The 20,945-nt window shown below is 43.1% G+C and overlaps 1 protein-coding gene across 1 annotated transcript in view; it reads right to left on the bottom strand.

The window, feature by feature from the left end:
- Positions 1-12,658: 12,658 nt before the first annotated feature.
- Positions 12,659-20,945, bottom strand: part of cpne5a (copine Va) — a 109,505-nt gene continuing 101,218 nt past the window's right edge. The window contains exons 18-20 of the mRNA XM_036532794.1: positions 18,663-18,720; positions 17,219-17,292; positions 12,659-13,234 (exon numbers count right to left, since the gene is read on the bottom strand). Coding sequence (XP_036388687.1) covers positions 13,046-13,234; positions 17,219-17,292; positions 18,663-18,720 — 321 coding nt within the window. The 3' untranslated portion in view covers positions 12,659-13,045. The remainder of the gene's footprint in view (positions 13,235-17,218; positions 17,293-18,662; positions 18,721-20,945) is intronic.

The following is a 20,945-nucleotide window of genomic DNA, read 5'->3' as shown; positions in this document are numbered from 1 at the left end:
AGCTGCAGGATCATAATTCACTCAATTAAATCATTACAATATCCTTGACATTTTCAATTATCCACCAAAAAAGTTTGTTTTTCCAGAAAAAAAAATATAAACAGACAACAGAAAACAGTGCAAGCTTTTGGCACACAGGAAAAAAAGACTAAATGAAAACATACAGCAATGTCTGCTATTCAGCGCAAATGCAGAAGTGCTTTAAATGAACACAGTGCTCACTCCCATTATGTTTATATCATGACTAATGACAGACTTGCACAGAAACCTTCACCACATTCATGCGCTGGCAAATTTACAGATGAATATTCAGAATATGTGCACTCTAAATGACCATTGCAAATAAGATGTTTTCATGCATAGATTTTAGATTATTTCATTTTTATTAATTGCCTTTTAGGAACAGATGGGCATTCAGAAATAACCACAGCATGAGCAAAGAACCAGCAATCTCGCACTACTGGATGGGAATCAGCCGCTGGAACAGACCAACGGACAGTGATTTATTACATTTTTGTTCAAAAACGAAAGAGACCATTCCAAAATAAGTTTATCTCACAACAACAGTCAGAGCAGTGAGAAACAGGCGCGGAAAATCTGAAGCTCCTATCACCGGAGCGACACACATCGCTATGCAGCCCACAGCATTATCTCCAGCCCGAAGGGGTTCTAATTGTTTACTCTTTTGATCCTGTATTTTTGGATTTCTTAAATATTCTGACTAATACACAGAATATTAGCATGAATATATAAGTGTTGATTAAAGATGTTTCACATCAGAATCAGTTACAGTGTAGCAGACTCATTACAAACATCCATAGAGTGGTATTCTGCGAGTTAGAGTTTCCGCACAATGTTTCCATGTCATAAGGAAAGAGGGGGGTGGGGGGTTCTCTGCACCGTTTCTGCTTTGATCAGCGGGCCTCAGAGGAACAGTGTGAATGTATTCACGCATCTTTACTCCCCCTAAAACAAACCCTCTGTGGCAGAGTCTGGAGCGCCGGAGCATGGAGAGTGACGGGCGCTGAGTGTAAAAGGAGCTGCTTCCGGACTGCTCCTGTCTGAAATTGTTTATCATTTTTATCAATATGTTAATCCCTGATGCGCTGGCCGCCTGATAAGGTTGAGAAAAAAATATCCATTATTTATTGAGCGAGTTAAATGAGAGTGAGAGACGCTCTCCCATTATCTGGCAAAATGTTAAGGAGCTTGTGAGGTCATGATAAGGACAACGCTGTCAACATGTAGCTTACTGTTATCGTTTTACACATCTATTTATCCCAGACTCAAGCTAATTAAACCCAGGGAATGTGTCCCATTGGATGGACCAGGCGCACATCGGATTGATTGGGGTTGCAATGCTGTCTGAGGGAGGCGTAATACATCTAGCCACTCATGATTCATGGGATGCAACAACATTGGAAATCCTACATTTGCTGTGTTGCTCCATACTCCAGCCGTGTTTTCTTTGCACATGCCTTTCATGTCATCATGGATCAAACCCACAGCAGGACACTGAAGCGTGTATGTAGTCCCTTTTGCCCTGAGGCCTCTATCCAGGTGCTGAGCTGAAAGCCAGTGTCTCCTGCCAGTCTAAATGGGAACCACACTATCGCCTCCCTTTTTACCACGCAGGGCAGAGCGCACCCAGTCCAAATGGGATCCACTCTCTCTCCTCCCTTACAACCCCACCTCTTCAGCAGTGAAAGGCGTGAATGGTGCCGGGATCTGAGTGCATGCTTCCCCAGGCATAGAGGCTAAATGAACAGTTTCAGCTTTGACCCCTGAGCACCTCCGTCCCAATTAAATCCCAAAATCAGCTAAAATAAATGTGTTATCATTAATGGGTTTTTTTTTTGTCTTACACAGAGGCACTTCTCCATGATGACTCGCAAGGCCTACAGTTTGATCATTCACATTGTGTTAGTGTGATCAGTATTGTATTCACAGCAGTAATTTGGGGGATAACAATGTGTGAACTCTCAAACAGAGTTTATGAAAGTCGAGGTTTGTAAGGGAATATTCAACACACAGAAACAATTTTTCATCTAATAGACATAGTCTTTGTAAACAAGGTATTTTGAACTTGCATTGAAAAAATCAATTTAATGTGAAGAAGAATGCAGTCAGCTGATGCAGTGTCTTTAAGTATCCCTGCACACAGAAAATGTGAACTTTCTGTGTAAAGCAGCTTAAACAAACATACCCAAACAGAAACAAAAGGATCAAACAATGAAAAAGTTTAACTCTCACCCTAGTGAAAAGGAATGAATTATTTGTTATCATCTGCTCAGCCTGTTTCAAAGCGGTCCTGCAGACAAAACCACACATTCTTAGGGATTTAGTCCTCTAGAGGAAACCACACATTCCCAGAGAGGAAGTCCTCTTGAGCAAACCACCAGATCCCAGAGGAGCATTTCTCTAAAGGAAACTATGCATCCCTATAGATGTAGTCCTTCTGCATGGACTTCACCAAGTTCCTTTGACCTCACCTTGAACCCCTTCCCTATTTATTCACAACTGTGCATTGATTCTTAAAGAGGAAAGATAAAAGTTGCTCAATGGCAACTACGCCAGGAAAGCAGGGCCTTGTTCCTCAAGTCTTCTAATGAAATCTAGGCAAAGTTTCTGTTTCCCACCAGTTTTGTGACAAAAATGACTGTTGTTACCCTGGTGCTCCTCTAGTTACATTGTGGCACTGCTGCTGTGGAACATGCATATGCATTTTACTTCAAAAAGCATTCCATACAAACCCACTGGTCAAGCTTTTTTCCAGATAGAGATATTAGAATATGGAAGAAAGTATGTAGGATCAAATCAAGTTAGTATTACACAGGATCACATCAGTCCTTTCATGATTTTTAATGAAATTTGTCATCCTGTATCTACAACAGAAACTGTCATGGTTTCAAAATATCTAGCCTCCGTTTCTCTCTGTGAATCACGCCCCAGAGAATTGTGGGAAGGACAGCATGAATGGTTCAGCAACAGCAGCCAATCAACAAGAACAAACAAAACACAAAAAAGGAGGGAAATTTAGAAACTGTGGCATTATAAAATACAGAAAGTATCCCAGGTGAATCAGCGCATTGCAGTGACTTTGGCAGTGAAACAGGATGGCTTCATTTCTGAGTTTACACAGTTTTCGGTAAAAAGTGTTTTTTTTTCTGCAAATACTACAAACGTTCTATAGCTCTAATCAAAGCTGATACGAAGTATGATATTTTGCCTGTTTCCTTCTTACTTTCTCTCACATTATGTCATAATACATGGCTAAAGTTTACAGAAATCAGAACAAGCACACTCATCTCATCTACAACAACAAAACAAGCCTTCACAAATCAAAAGGTTTACAATGCATACAGAATTTTGTCAAATTCAGTTCAACCTGGTTAGTGAATAGCCTAGTTGGGCTGAACTGTGTCTTGCACTGTACTTCTTACTCTCTTATATTTTCTACCCTCTTATATTTGCTGATTATAACTTCAAACCTCTATGTGAGAAACAACCTCACCTGATCCAGGTGATACTGTTCTCTGAGCTTTCCGCCGGTGTGGAGGAGTGCTTATCACCCATCAACAGGAGCTGTTTGACTGTTGTTTGGAATTCAGCGAATTGCTGACATGGTGAGACGAGACCCATGTTTGAGAACCTTTCCCTGCCTTTAATTTTGTGACGTTGCTCACTGTTAGCTGTTTTGCATTTGTACACTCCACTTCCAATAGCACCTTTGAAGCAAAACATTACTGTACCAAGACTTTCTGAGCTGTTTGCTTAACTCTGTCTTAAGAGCAGCTAAGTCACATTATGGAGAGATCTGCAATGACCTCTGTGGGAATCTGGTATATGCAGGAGGGGTGGAGAAATGAATAAGTGACAGAGAGCTGAGGAGAGGGTGAGACTGAGAAAGAGTAATGTGTGCAGACTCTGAAACCTCTGCAGAATGCTTCATTCTCCTTTTAGCATTCCAGAACCTCTGGGAGAATCACCATTCTTAAGGACCCGAGGATAATGGTCTGCTAGTGGTAAAACTATCCGTGAGGGACACACTGCCAATACAGGGTGCCAACAGATAATGAATCTATTTTCATCAAGGGCATACATTCTGCAGACAGAAGAGGTACAATGGTTGGCTCCATTCCCTGGCCTGCTGGAGAGATACAGGAAAGAATGTCCTGCGGTTTCACTCCTCCCCCTCCTGATATAGAATCACCAGATTAGAATTGTCATGCACAACCATTGGATAGAGACAATCTAGTAATTCTATATCTGCACCCCCACCCTTGATCACAAGCTTTTCAACAATCTGATAACAACCTGACAGCCAAAAGTTAATTTGATTGGCTCCCACAAACCCATGGAGAGAGCAAAGAGCCTTAGCAGAGGGCATTAGCTCTCCTCAGATATCCTCAAAATACAGTTGTCAGGACGTGGGGAGAGAGGAAAATGCAATAATTAAAGATGCAAATGCATGGCATTCGCCATCCTTCAAATGGCCTCTCACCTCCATATCCAGGAGCAGGGGCCCTCAGCCATAAGCTGAGTACATCTGTATCACTGGACTGCCAAGGCCTGGATTCAATCAACACTCATTCTGAACTCTCGCTCGTAGACAAATGTGTAAGTGCTCCTTTTTCCCCCAGTACAAACACAATTGCTTTCATTAGCTCTAGTGACCACTGAACTCGTCGGACTGATTTCATGCAGAATAAGTGTGAGGCTTGTTTTAACTGTGAGTCAAAGTTAAGAGCTGGAGTGGATTGAATCCAGGTCTAACTGCCAGTTGTTTTCAGGATAAGAGCTTTACCTCTCAGACACACCCGTGCTGACTGCACAGACTCACACAGATATACAGTCACTGGAATGTCTGTCCTTGATTGACAACCCCCTACTGTTACACAGGTTCATCACCCAGAGCTGCTCACAGTCAGAACAGTATGAAATCCATGGCTGCCTCCATGAGTGAATGGATGCCTGTGAGAGTATTTTAATTATGCTTTTAACTGAAATATTTTTTTTTCTGCAAATAGGATTGAAAAACTGAACGTTCCTCTTAAACCTTATTTAGCTGATAGTGAGAGGATGATGAGTGTAGAGTCTCTGGGTGTGCACTGGAAAGACATTGATTTACATATATTATATATCTATATCCAGCTCTGGCTGTCACTGCCACCACAAAAACCCCCCTTCCACATGCATACACACACACATGCACATATACACAGGCATGTAGGCACGCAGGCACACACGCACACACACACACGTACGCACGCACGCAGGCACACATACACATACACACACACACACACACATGCGCGCACACACACACACACACACACACACACACACACACACACACACACACACACACACACACACACACACACACACACACATCCTAACTGCATTAGCCACTGCCTGAGGAGCAGTGACATGCTCGTCTCTCACTCTTTATTTTTTACCTTCAGAGGAATATGCCTTTGCCTTGGCTGTGATTGCAGGAAATTGCATGGGCTCCTGGATCGATGGGCACCGTTTGCTCCTGAGGTTCTGTGTGCGGAGAGCACTTTTGTCCAGATTTGAATTGGCAGAGCCTCTTCCTTGCTGGGAGCATCCGCTCGCTCGACAATGCACCCATTACTCTGTTTGAGCGCTGTGAGGGACGCTCGGTGTTTGCTTTATGCGGCTCGATAACGCCGCAGAATGCACTTTTACCCGTTGCTTTATTGGGTTAGCCGCTCTGCGCTGTGTCACCGCGCGTTTCACCCTGCCGGGGGCTCAGAGGCAGTGCGTTTATGCTCCTGATGGTGAGGCATGGCTGGACCGGGACAGCTCCATTAAAAGCAGGCAGAAAGGGCCGTGAATGGGAGGGATACGAGGGCCGGACAGGATAAAAATAAACACACAATCAGAAAAGCAGGTCATCACATACAGTCACCCCAGGGGACTGGCACTGGCACCGGTACCGCTGCTAATACTAATAATAGTTATAATTGTAATAACTAATTCTACTAAATGCCACCACTAATTTTAGCAGTAATTTTAATAGTGTGGAGAAATGAGAAGAAAGCATTCATTATTGTCAGCACTTTATAAATTGTACGTTTTACCGATGTAGCACTGCAGTTCCGGCAGGTTGTCAGTTCAGTACTGGTGAAGAATCCAAGCCCCTGCAGGGAGCAGAATATACATGGGGGCTGCAAAAGGGGCGGGGGGACCAGCTGACTGCCTACACACCACCACCCCCCAACCCCCCCCTGCCCTCCAGGGAAAAAGTCCCAGCCTGTCATTAGTCCGAGGCCCTGGAGTGGACTTCACTTACCCACAAACAATGCTTTAATGTACTCAACAGAGCAGAGTCTTAATTTAGCTAACAACAATGCTTTAATATACCCAACAGAACAGACTGTTGCTTTACCTAACAATGATGATGTCATCTACTCAACTGCTCCTTAATGTGCTAAACAACAATGCCCTGCTTTACTCAACAGCAGCTCCTTAATATGCTAACCACCACTGGCAAGATGGTCCGTCGTGTGGTCAGTAGCCAGTCCTGTAATGACTAGGGGGTTTTGTGGCAAGCTGCAGGGCACAGCATCATAGAGAGTGATTCAAACATCTAAATGAATCCCAATTTCCAGGGACGTCCTTTCCCAACCTTTCAAACACCATACAAATTTCATGTGTCTGGTGAAATCCTCAATGAGAATTTCTCTGGTGTAATTAAATAAAATCACACCTTAGTTTTTCAGTAGTACAAGCTTTGAAAAGAAAGCAAAAATATTTCAAAAGTTTTTTTGATGAATAACTGACATTCTACTGAATGTTTTTCTTTGAAGCTTGGAGCAGATTTAAACAGTATCACAGAGATATTCCTTTTTATGTAAGAACATTTGTTCAGTCAATGTCATATTTTCAGTTTTGTAGTGACATTTACAATGTCGTTAGATTTATTTCATTGTTCTTTCTGATGCTGACTCAAGAACATACTCTAAACAGTGGCTTTCCACTGCTTGTTTTTTGTTTTTATGAGTGGCCTCATATGTAGAGATTAATGGACGCAACCAGCAAATATATCAAATATATCAGTTGCACCACATATGAGAGCAGAATTCAGGGGTGCTTCCGAATCTGCAGACCCACATCAATCACGCCACCCTGTAACACCCAGGAGCATGGCACTTGTCTCATTTAACCACTCTCTGTCTTCTTCAATTATTTCAGTGTGATGTATGGCAGTAACACCTGCTCACCTGCCCCAGGTGTACATTTCACCCTGTCCCAGGTGCATAGCAAAGCATCTCATTTAACTGAGGGAGAAAGAGAAAAATGCATTAGTGAAAGAATGATAGTTTAAAAGGTGCTTGGTGTCAGTTTGGCTGGAACAAGTTCATGCTGATTATGAGAGTGTGATAACAGCAGTCCTATTATGCATTGATTACCAGTTTGCATGTAAAATGAGACAGAGACAGAACAGGTTGGATCAATGCTGAAATGGCCAGAATGTCTAACAGGAAATGCCTATTAACATTAGGTCTTAGCCACTTGTTTCCTGTTGTAACTTAACACATCTCAAAGATTTGAAAGGTACATAAATGTAAGTAGTAAAGTATGACTGAGGTGCTGACTGGCTGTAACTAGCTGGGTGTACTGTTTTCCATAGGCTAACCAGCTCACACACATTCTCTGTCACACTCATGCTTTGCTGAAGTCTGTTCTGAAAGCCTTCAGGGCTTGAAGCATAGCAAAAGGCGTGCCAATTACAGTGACAAAATGGTGCCTGTGCACGGTGAGTAAGGAAGAGATGCTTGTAAAACAACCCCCTTGTAAAAAAAATGTCTCATTCCGTTTGCCCCATGTGTTTGTTTCTAATGAAGAATGGGAACTGAACCTGCAAGATTTTTATTCATATAAAACCACACCTTCCTCCAAGGCTTTGACCCATAATCCCCACAGAGAGTGCAGGTTATTGGGGCCTTCCCTGACTGCTGCCAAACTGTGAGGATGAGCCATGCTCCTTGTGACGGCACAGCCAGGCTTTCAGTGTATTCGTCTTCGTTCAACCCCAGTTTCTGCCGTGGAGGGATAAAAACCAGACTGTGATGAAAACCGAGGCTTCCCTCTGTCTTGTATCCCTCTGCAGTATCACCTCAGGTCACCAGGAGTAAACGCCCATCAGATCCGTGGAGCACTGCCAAGGTGTAACTTTTCAAACAATCTTTTCTTTATGTCCCAGCGGCTTTGTTGAAAGAACTTCTTCATATTTGCTTAGTATGTGAAAATTGAGTATCGATTCTGAAAAATTCATTTAGTCAGAAAAATAATGAATAAAAAAAAATCCCAAGGACGCATCCTTGAAAGCTGTCTGTTAAGGCATTTCATCAGCTCCATGTGTAATGGAAAATCTGTTATTCAAACGAAGACGGATTTGCAAAACTTGACATCTCATTTGCAAACTCCTCAAAACTGGCTTGAGCTGACTTTGCAGAATCTGCGTATCGATACAGCGCCATCAGCCACAGAAAACACAAAAGTAAAACAGATCTGGTCATGTAGCAGCGTGGGAGTATGATCACAAGCTGCCAGGGACACTAAAGAGGAAAAAGTGGATTTATCTCTCTTCACCATTCACCTTGTTATCCGCTATGAGTGTGAGCTGGTGAAGTGCAGCAGTACACCTGTGCTTCCCTGCTCTTCCCCGCGAGTATGCCATGGTCAGGGCAGCAGCTGGTGCAGGGCTGGCACAAAGGTGGCGTCCGCCTGCCAAAACTCAAGGGCACTCACAGGTAACCCATTGGAGGGGACGGTGTCAGTGGAGTGCTGCGCTGCCGGTCCCAGGGTACCATCGGCGCGGTGTCAGATAAGGATTCTATCGATTTCGTTCAGTGTGTGGCCCAAGTTCTCATTACGCACTCAGAGTAGGTGACAGAATAGACATTTTACCAGTCAGAGGACTGTTAATTGGATAGGTACTCACCCACTCGCTACATTCAGGCCTTTGTGATATTCTGACAATGCGGAAACGTTATAAAATAGGCAGTATTGTATGGAGGCTTTACACAGCTAATGCATCGCATTGTAAAATACATACAGGTATAGTGATGCAGTTGATTTCATACAGGGCAGTTTGCTTGTTTGAACAAAGGCTGTGTAATGCCATATTTATTGTGCAAATAAATTGTTTGCTTATTAAAAATAAAAAAAAATGAAAAAATGATCTAATCAGAATAAATGCACCTCTAGGTCTTTTTGTAAAAGTATTAATTTCTTTTATTAATTCTCATTTAAGGCAATCCAATACAAAGCATTGCACAACCCACCTTTATGACAACAATAATGTACAACAAAGTTTGGTCTGAAAAAATTCACCATGCAAAGTAGAGACCCACCGAGGTCAACAACCAAGATGAGGAGGAAAAGAAAAAACCATTAGATCTTAAGGAGGAAAAAAATGTTAAGGAGACATGCTGGGTGGCTATAGATTCCATTAGAATACTCTTATCAGAAACAAACCAATTACTTAGCGAGTGCTCATGGCAGGGCATAAGTAAAGAGAAAAGGTAAACAGTCCACTGACCTGGCTGCCATTTTGGCACTAACATGCACGTTTCCCATATGGGATGGTATTTGTATGTTACAGATGTTGGCACTGGATGTCGAGCACGCTCTTCACGTATGGCTGAATGACCACAATCAGGTCTCACCGCGAGCTCCTCGTGGTGACACCTCTCACACATTACTGTAGGTCATAAATATCCATATTCCTAAATGTGAACATAAATGCCAACAGAAGTACGTTGCCATAAGATTTACTTTTAACTACTCTTAACACAACAGAGTGTTTCATTTGAACTGATTACCATGACACAGGGATGGGGTGGGAATGAGTATGGAATAGCTCACAAGATTAAAAACTCACTCCAAGTTCACAACAGCTTTGGAAAAATTGCTAATACTATAAATTTAAAACACATTAGGATAAGTGGCACTGAGTTTGCTGTTCTGAATCAGACAGTTGAGTCAGAACCATTCTTACAATGAAAAAAATGCAATCTATGGATCTTCAATTGTCTCATCTATAAAGGGTTACTCATAGTATGTCATGCAGGATAGGTAAACCAGGGTGCTCTTTAATGCAGATTTGCCATTAGACCTAGAGAGAGCTCAGGAAAGATGGTGTGTTTTTGTCAGTACTTCTTCACTCTATCCCTCTCTCTCTCTCTCTCTCTGCTCGTCCTTTTTAATTATGCCCCCAAAATAGCCTGATACAATTACATGCATAATGAGCTCCTAGAAAATACAAAAAGGTATGAATGTTATTCAGAGTAAAATATTATGGACTGATGAACAGATTACCCATGTGAATGAGCAATTGATATCATCTTTCATTAAAATATACTTTTGGAAATGGGCAATTGAAAAGACATGTATAAATTAAGAGTTCTGTTTTTTTTTCCCCCATACAATGGCAACTTTTGAATCATTCCGGAACTGGAAAAATTAGTGAAGACCATAAGAGAGCTGCTTTGATAAATGGCATATGATTTACAAAACAGTACAAATCCCCTTATGCAGGGAGAAGCTGATCGGTTTTCCTATTCTTTACACAGAGGAGCCTCGAGTCAGAAGCATACGGTTCATGATATTACTAGCCGGGTGTTCTGAAAGTACTTTTTGGAGAATGTTTCATGTCAAGTCCAGTCATGTGACCTCGGCTGCAATGGCTACCATTGGGGCAACCTGTGCTGCTGACTCTGCTCCAATAGATTAATGCAAAGATTAATTCAAATCACTAAAGTGGAAACCACAGTGTTCCCTCCAAGCTCCATAGGGAACAGTCGTGCAGTTGAAGTGTAGAAAAGCTGGGGTCTTGTGCCCCTCTGTTTGGCTAAACACTGATAGCTTGTTCGTGTTTAGTATTCCGTTCTTCTCCAGTTTATTAAATTAAGAGAGAAGAACAACTCCATTAAAAACAGGCCCACAGTTAAAATTGCGGGGCAGGTCACTCTGCATATTAGATGAAAAAAGACCTTGCACTGTGGATGAACCAATCTTTATTGAAGATGACTGCTTGTTAATTCCCTTGAAAGGCTTTAAAACACCATTAGCATGCATATTTAGTTGGCTTCAAAGAACAAAGGGGGCGTGTATTTCTCATAATATGCCAACCATGTAAAATCACTACAGCAAATTAGCCTTGCCCTTTTCCTTCCATTTAAGTTTCAAGTTAAACTTTTGTTGAGGGAAACAGTACTCTCAAGTGATCTAACAGGTTTGATCTAGCCCCTTATGAGCTAGAATCGATGAATGAATGTGTGAATGTGTGCAGTGTAATGGCTACATACAGTACAGTTTCCCCAATTTCCCCAAAACTGCAAACAGAACCTGACAGGGAGACTCGGTGTAAGTCAATGTGCTTCTTGTGCTGCTTTACCATTTCCCTTGGTGACAGCTGTGACAGGTTCTGCTTTGTCTAGAAGTCACCAAATGCATTGGTCAGGAGACCAAACAGATCACCAGACACTGAGCGCAACTGTTGCTGTTCAATAGCGCTAAGCACATCTAAACCCAACAATAAGCACAGAACAGACCAGGTCACTTATGGTCCCAATACATTACATGTCACAGCTGTGTTATGCACTATTTTCAGAAGAAGGGAGTGCTTGCATCTTGAATGAGCTATGGAGCATCTTGGGAATTGCCCATTAGCTATACCACGCTCAATTCACCACTGATGTCCTCTCTCGTACCTGTGCAGAAGGGTGTTTTCCAAGGACATCTTATGTCATTGTAGAAATTGGTTCTTTTATATTTACGCAAGCTGACAAGCCAAGCCAGACAAAAGGCCTGCTCTAGTCAGTGCAGTGTAGGTATGTAAGTATGTGCTTGTGTCCAGTCCTCCAGCACACTCGCCAAGACTGCGGAGAGATGGCTGAATGACATGTGGAGAGTATAACACCCATTCACCCTGCAGCAGCCCCTGTTTGTGCTAAATACTGAGCAAAGGGGAGTGACACTACCCTGTGTCACGAAGTCCCTCCCTGGCATGCTTCTGAAAGTTTATTTACACTCATGTGTACGTTACTTTTGTTGTTGTTGTGCTGGTTTGCCGTTGGTTTGGGGTATTCTGATCATCGCTCTGTGGCATGGGGTTTGTGCTTCTTCTGGCACAGTGAGTACATTCGGCTGACTCCTCTTTAAAGTTCAGCGAAGTGGAAAGGACATTTTTCACAGCTGGTTTAATCCAGCACAATTCCATTATTCCCACTGTGGATTTCACACTTGTCCATGGACCCCAATGCAAAAGGGAAATATATATATAAAATTTTGTGGGCATTCTGTTCCACAGCCCCATGCTATAATATTATTAGTCTTATATATGGAAATGTGGATGTATATATCACTGATGTAAAAAGAATAGCAAAGACCAAAAACTTTGATGAAAAACGTGACTCAACACTTTTCTACACCCCCCCCCCCCCACAACCCCCACCCTCCCCTCCCATAATAAATAGTTTCCAAACTCTACAAGTCATAATATGGACATTTCATAAGTCTCCATTCAGAGAGGTGTCTACGAACATCACCCAAATGCACACACTCTAACACAATTATTTTGAACGGCGTCAAAGAGCCAAGCCAGGTTGCACCACCCGGAACATTTAGACAACCACAGACAGCCAAGACTGTAAACCACTGACACCAGCCCTCCATCCCCCCCCTTCTCCTTCTCCTGCTCCGCCCCTCCTGTTCTCCATATGTGCTCTTCCCCACAAAAGAAACTTAAAAAGAAGAAATCTCCCTGATGGTCACATCTCTCCAAGCCACCAAAAACATCAGAGCAAAGAAATCCCTTCGTTTCTGTCTCACCATGATAAAACAAATTTCAAAACAGAACATAAAATATTGAACAGAAAAGCAAAACTGTGCCGTTGAACGTCAGGTTCAGCAAGATCCTGTGGGACTGGTTCCATTGCCACAGTGATCCCAGAGTTCCAAGGGGCTCCATATGGTCACGCCCCCTCACCGATCCCGACAAGGTGGCTCAGATCTGCGTGTGCATGGTGTGTCCGGGGGGAGTGTAGGGGGGCGGGGCTGGGTTGGGTTTGATACCCCGGGACTTCATGTAGGATATGAACTGGTCCGGAATCTCAGCAAGGACATCCTTGGCCAGTCGAGCCATGCTCAGCACGTGGTTACCTGTGCGGTCCATGTAGTCCCGAAATGGCACAAACTGCAGCCACACAAGGACACAATGAAAGACAAAAATAAGAACAAGGTGACAGGTTACGCTCACCGTTATGCCATCCATGACATAAACCTGAAACTCAGCTGTCTCTCAGTCATTAATGCCTGTGTTCAATCAACATTTCTGCCAAACTTTGACTTGAAAATACCATGCAAGTGGTGCATTTTTCAGCACAAACCTTTTTTTCATTAGTGATGTCTCATTAGTGACCATTGAGCTCACCCCACTGTACTTGTGAAGAATGAAAGTAGCACTTGTATTTAACTGTGACTCAAATGAAAGGATCAATGTTGATTAAAGCCAGACCTGAGTGAGAACAAAATACATCAATGAGTGAAGACCTACAGACAAAGGACAGTAGGACACACTATCGCATAGTTGTCATGTTTTGACACGATCCCTGTTGAACTTACGAACTCAAGTGTCCAATCCATACAGCAGGAAGCAGCACACAGCTGTCTGGCTCAGTCCCTAATGACCTTGCTCTAACTCAGCATCAATACATTTCTCATCCATACTGAATGAGCTACTGTTGTCATTTGCTGTTGACTTGCGATACACACAAAATATTGATCCACATATTGAACTGAGCATTTAGCCTGCATTTGCTCTAAATCAGCCTTTCTCAGGCCTGCTTGTCTGAACCCACCACATACGCTGCCATTGGTTTCAACTGAGCTCTCAATTAATTAAGCCTGATTGAGCTGCTGCTTCAACACTGATCTCGACACTGTGTCAAGCATCCACTTCAAGCTCTTAGCTAAAGGCTGTTGGAAATATGTTTGTTGTAACAAAAGGATACAAGTGAAGGTGTTTCTGCAAGTAATTTCTCCTTATTTGAGACCCTTGAACAAATTAGTGATAAAACAAGCACTCACTTAAATTGATCATGTGCAATAGGTTGCTCAATGGCGCCTAGAATAAGTAACTAAATAAGTAATTAAACTCCAACAGCAGCAACTAAATTCTGTCAACACATTCATTAAAATAGGTTAAATAAATTGCCTTTTCTTCATATCAGAACAAATCTTTTATGACAACTCTTTTTCCCCATTCATAATTTACCGCAGACTAACTGAGGAGATAAATAGTCCAATAAAGATTGGTATTCAGTTACCAGCTGAACCAAGCCTATCTGTGACCTTACTACTGACTGTGAGCCCATATAACTCTGCATACTTGATGGGCCCCTGAACTCGGAAACACCCTTCTAACAAGCTTCCTCCACACAGACAGCCTGGGATGTGCCAGCTCATGTGGAGAGGGGCGGCCTGAGGACAGCAGGCTAAAGAATAGGTGTACAGCACCGTGCATAGTTCCAGGTGCTTTCTGCTCTTTCCAACTGTTTTAGAATCAGCTTGTCCACTCCTAATTCTAACTCCAATTCTAACTACAATTTTTGATTCTGATCCAGGACCACACTGATGCTGTCTGGGAGAGGGGACAATTGGTCACATAAACAATTACTGGGCAGGCCAAAAGCCAATGAGATGTAGAGAGGGGGTGTGACCAAAGAATCCCAGCCTCTTTGACCCAGGAGGCAGACCAGGGGGTCATGGGTAAAACACGGCTTTCAAATGCCTGCCACAACCCAAACAGCAGGAGTTTGATTTTTAAAATGATTACTCTCTCTCTTTTCTGTTTCTCTTTACTTTGATGGCCATTGTGAAGAAGAAAACAGCTTTCCCACAGGCTTTTACTGCTGGAAAACCAAAGCATTTTTTGTGGAGTGAGCTCTCTACAAACTGGCCGTAAACTGAATAAAAATCATATGTCTGACTCTTTTACTGGTCGTGATTGTCAAAGCTGCTACCAAAGGGGACCTGTGTTATTTTTCTCACAGGGCTGTTGCTTTACCCATTGGAGAAAATTCTCTGCTTAGCTGTGGGTTTGCAATTTCAAGGTTTTGATTGAATTATACAGTATGTGACCTGGGATTGCAGGATGAGTCATACATTCAAATCTCCCAGTGCAGCTAGAAAAATATCATGACTTGGTTTAAACTGTCATATTTTTGTTTCTGTATTTTAGAGACATTAATATGCCCCTTCCCCTGTACCCTGTTTTTGATGTCAATGTCAAAACTGTAAAAATGAATATTTTTTACTATTGTAATTTTCAAGGGGAAGTTATATATCTTGAAAACATCCCTAACGTTCACATCACCACACATACAGGAGTGTTAAGCTTAAATGGCCATTTTTCTAATGCATGCTTTATTTGCCTCCCTGACATTAGTTAAGATGGCTGTCTAGGAACCATGCAAATCTTAGTATTAGAGGTCTTACTGTTAAGGGGGAATGGACCTTGCTTACTAAACACTGATTGGTTCATATACCTGTCAGTCTGTATATCAGCAGCTCCCTGACAAACCATTAAAATGCTCTGGCTCAAAGGCATGTCACTGTGTGCATCACTAAGTTGTGCGCAGATCTGAGCGAGGATCAGAGTTACCAGGGCTCCTGAGGAGAACAGCCACTGAACCCCACAACAAAGCCTTCCTTAGATGTTGTCATTGTCAAAGGAAAAGAACATCACCAACAAACAAATGTGGTGACAGATTTCTCATTCTTCCTTTTGAGAATAAGAGTAGGTGGGTGAGGATAAAAGACACCTTGACATCATCAGATGAATCCAAATCTTTCAGTTTTTTCCTCAAAGTTAGGCATTAAATATTGCCATGTTTAAATGGTCATGCCTCTGTAATGGTTTGAAATATAACTGTAATTTTATTGTCATTACAAAGCTTATAACCACCTCTTTTCTCTGCCAAAATTTAACTCGTATTTCACTTTCATGTCACTGTGACTCATTTCCCTGTCCTGGACCACATATCAGAGTGATCTGATTGCATTAGACTGCCTGTCGCTTTGTACAAAATCAGCAGGGAGGGAGCTCTCTGAGGGGCAGCCGTCTTCAACAACCATGTGAGAGAAATCAAAGCCATGCTCCCCATGCGAGAAGAATGAGTGCCACACCCGCCACTCTCGCTTTCCACCTCAGGGCACTGTTGTGCAGTGAAAGGTTTGCTCCTACCCTGGTGGGTGGAACCAAGGAGGAGGGGTGTCAGTAAACAGAGGGACAGGATTGCTCCTTTACCCCCATTCCTTTAACAACCTGAGTCCTGCTGGCTGCTGGTGGCTTGGTGTCACTCACATGGAAACAGGATGGTGTAAACACCATAGCAACACTGCTTGACATGAACGGACATAGGTCCCCAGGTATGACCACACAGTCTCATCTATCCAGAGGCTGCATGTCCATAATGTGAAGCACCTGTGGTTTTGAGACTGTGATGGACCATTACACTTAATACATGTTAAGGCTTTGTATTTTGAAGACACTTTTATAAGATTTTTGAAAACTAATATTTTATAACTTTTTTTTATTTTATCATGTATAAGAATTACCTCAATCATGTTACGGCATAACATGTTATGTTATGTTATGTTATGTTAGCATGGTATAAATTTTATTTTGTTAGAAACACTCATTGTTTTCACTCTCTTCTTGTCATCTTGAAGACTACATCATTAAAAAGAAACTTTCAAAGTGCAGGCGGATCGAAAATTCAATCATTTGGTCAATCACAATATCATAATACAGGAACAATCGGGACTAAATGGCAAGAAGTTGCATCACACTAAATGTGATCCATCTCAACGTCCACTGGCAAACACCCAGAGTTGACTATAAATATTACATGCATCCATCATGGCTCCGCTGACCTGTTGAGGAGCACTCATGGTACGTCTGCAGTGATTTAGTTTTACAACCACGCTGATGTGAAAATGGACATATGCAGTCATCCATCAGAGGCACTCTATGGATTTACAGCTCCCATCTCAGCGGTCGCATTTTGTCCCAGCCGTGACTCTACAAGAGCAACCATGTCCCACTAACCCACATCAGGTGGAACCAAAGGAATAGCCGGTGATGGGGGCATGAGGAAGGAGAAAAGGGACACACCTGGACAATGTCCCGTTCCGCCAGCTTCCCCCTCGAGGAGATCCTGACATCATCACCATCCAACTCCACCATGGCTGAAAAAATATATGATATAAAAACGTCATATTAGCTGTGTGAAAATCAGTCACCTTTATAAAGCATAGATATTTCAAAGATATCCTGTTTACACAAATGGGTTTTTACTGCAGCAGGTCAAGCGCTAGACCTTATCCTTACTCTGTTTTTGCTTTTCAAAGCATCATTTTCCAAAAGCATACCAAAACCTCTATGCAGCTTTTAAATGTTTATGTGTAATAAATGGTATCTCATTCTACCATGCCTTTTTGAACTATTGTATTCAGGCAAGGCTTCTTAAGCACTTCGGTTTTACTTTACTGGTTAACGAGGGCAATAGGACTTTACACAGCATTTGAGAAAAATGGCTGTGTATTCTATATCTGTGGAATGCAGCTACTCTCATATTCCACATTTCTGTGCCTCATCTCTGACACATGACAAAGAATCACTTCAGTAAAAAAAAAAAAAATTAGAGGAAGAGGAAGAAAGAACAGCGGCCTTGGCAAGCAATATCAGACTTCTGCACAGCAGCCCGGAGCTGCTGCTCCACATTCGCGTCACACAGTGTGACCAAGGTGCGACGCGGACGGGATGGCATCCGGTTATTAACCAGCCACTTTGCCATCGATGATTACCGTGTGCCCGCCAATTACCCCCAGTCACTTTCAGCAAATTCCCCCCGCTGCGACCTTTCCATTCCCTCAGTCCCACTGCATCAAAGCAGGGTGTAATTACATGCAGTCTGTCAGTCTGAATGGAGCCTAAAAAAAGAATGCTGCTCTACAGCATCAGACCAAGCAGCCACTGATTGGGTGAAAAGAGCTATATGTTGTATATTACATGTTGTTTAACCTATGCATCTGTTGTGAAGAGCTAATAATGTATGTTTATATATGTGACACATTTGTTGTGATAATGGGCGAGGGGAAAGCAACTTTTGGAAGTAAACTTTTTTGAAAGCAGACAGTGACACACTGCTTGCTGTTTGCTGCCCTCAGCTCTATGCCACTGGTAAGCAGAAAGAGAGAAACCTGACCCTTGAGTTTTCACCTATTTGTTTCTTAGTTCAGTGCCCTTCTGAAATAAAACAGGCTTTAATGCACGGTTAAGCTTGAGGGAAAAGGAAGTTGAAAGGAAGCTTTCATATGGAATGATCTCAGAAAACCTCTTGAGCAAAGCAAGTTACAATGGGGTACATAGAGCATGAGTCAAACTGACTGAACGGAGGGCACTTCCTCGAGCATGTGTTTCACACAGAGCACTCACAATGTGCTTCTGTGTGCAGCTCAAATACAAAAACACCAGGTCACTGCACCGCCTGGACCAATGAGCCAGGTCAATGAGCAAGCGTATAGTGGGAGGGAGATGGGGGAGGAGCCTATCTTACCATCAAACTCAGCCTGTCCCACTCCAACAATGATGATTGACATGGGCAGCTTAGCAGCCTGGCAGGAACAGAAGAACATCATTACATCACATGACTTTAGTTTTGCAGACACTCTTATCCAGAGCCATTTCCACAGCATACATTTCTACAGTATCTATTTACAGTGTTGAATAGTTACAGGCAATATATGAGTACAAAACCAGCTTTGGGTCATAAGTGGCAGGAAAAAAGCAGATAGGCCTGTAGTAACCTTGTGAAATGGATGCATTGGGTTTAAGGTGTTCTAAATGCCAGGTATATGAACTCTGTGAAATTGAAATAATGTGTTCATGTGTTCATGACAAACCCATAGTTCAATAATGGCACCATCTTTGGTGGAGCTACACATGATTTAACAGAATCAAGCCATCAGTGTACACACACGCACACACACAAATGCGCGCACACACACACACACACACACACACACGCACAGACACACGCAAAATGAAGTTACAGTATAGAAATAGCCCTCCAGTTTACCATAAATACATCTTAATGCTGTGCATAATGGATTACAAATGGCCACTTTTGTACTGTGGTGTGCCGATGGGCTATAAACAATTCATGGCTCTAATTACATGCAGGGAGATAAGCACAAGGCTCAGAGATTAATTAGTCATCCCTTCACAGAGAGTGGCTGTTTTGCCTGTGGTGTCTGTGAATGATTCAAAAGGCACAGTCAGCTCAGGGTTGGTGGTGAGTCCCGCTCAGGGTTGTCTAAAAGCCTATCAGCTGAGAACGGACATCCTTTCACATTCCACTGTATTTGAGCGGTGAGGGGGTTCCAACGAAATTACCCCAACTCTGGCTGTCCCTCATTATATCACTGGCTGCTCCTTTCCATCACATATGGTGGGGGTCAGCCCTGAGACCTTCTTAAATAACAGATCTAGATACCTCATCAAACAGTGAGGAGTGAACGAAGAGGCAATTTGGGAGATTGAGGAAAGGATTTCCAGAGTGTCCCTCCCTGGTACATGGCCCATGCTTTCTACATTAACAGGGAAACAGTGTAGAGGATTTGAAATATCAGTTTGAAAGTGGCCTGAGGTGCTCTTCAAGTACATCTACCTTGCATAGATCCCCAGGAGGCCCCTGAGTGTCAAGCAGGGGAGTCAGGTGTGGTTTTTGAGCCCAGTGAGGGTGTGTTTACGTTAGGTCTGTGGTGGCGCTCATCTGAAACCTCTTCAGCAGCCGCACATGTGCGTGACGGTCAGAGAAAGGACAGAACCACGCTGGCCCCGCCCCCTTGCCACAGAGCATGAGGGGATCCGATAGGGAGTGGGGGTGGCGAGTGGTCCGGATCACAATCGCTAAGGTGCCCGTCAAACGTTGGCACCCTGCCAGCCACTCCCGCACGCTCCTTCCAGTTCATCAATTCAAACAGCCATAAGCTTCTTGCATGTTGGAGTTTCAGCGCTGATGGCACACTGATGTGTTTTTAATGACATGTTCATATGTTTAGATATGGGCTTAGGACCGTCAATATGTTTTCTTCTAAGTGTGCATCCCTCCATTATCCAGCTATGGATATTAGTGTACGCTCGTGGTTTACTGAAACACTTCTCCTTTTTATCTTTTCACTCCGGTTTGCCCCCTGAGAGCGTGACAGATATGTGAGCGGACATCGTTAAACAGGGGGGTGAGTGTCACGCATTTTAACCGCCTCAACCGAACTGGGTCGACAAGCCAAAATTACAGCGCCTTACAGCCACGCTAACAGCAGATCCTGTCACTGTCGTGCTGTCAATGTCACTCTGTCACGCCTTACAGTGCGGAATTATTCCCATGTAATAATATATAATTATATAATTATTCAGGCCTCTGTGCTGTTTGTGTCTCTGTCTCCTGGCATGCCGGGCAGCAGAGATTCCCATAGTCAGGAGGCAACACGGTGCCTCTCCAGCTGCCATGATGATAACAGCCCGGGGACAATACCAAGCATTTACATCGCCTTCAACCTAGACCTTCTAGAAAACATGCGCAGGGCACACTGACTCACACATAACCTGCAGCTACCTGGGTCTTCTTTAAATATTTACTACTCAACAACTCAACGACCTCAGGCAGGAGAGAGAGAAACACCTGGACAGGAGCAAGCCAGGGAGATTTTACGCTGTGCGCTGTTTGTGTTCACGGAGGAGGAGAACAGCAGTGGCGTTGCAGAGCCACACGGACAGAAGATAACAGTGGCTTCTGCAGAGGTGCACATACGGGTGCTGTTGTGGCTGCGGGGGTGAG

This window comes from Megalops cyprinoides, chromosome 7, assembly GCF_013368585.1.
Source record: "Megalops cyprinoides isolate fMegCyp1 chromosome 7, fMegCyp1.pri, whole genome shotgun sequence".
NCBI lineage: Eukaryota > Metazoa > Chordata > Actinopteri > Elopiformes > Megalopidae > Megalops > Megalops cyprinoides.
This window is presented reverse-complemented; position numbering and strand designations above follow the sequence as displayed.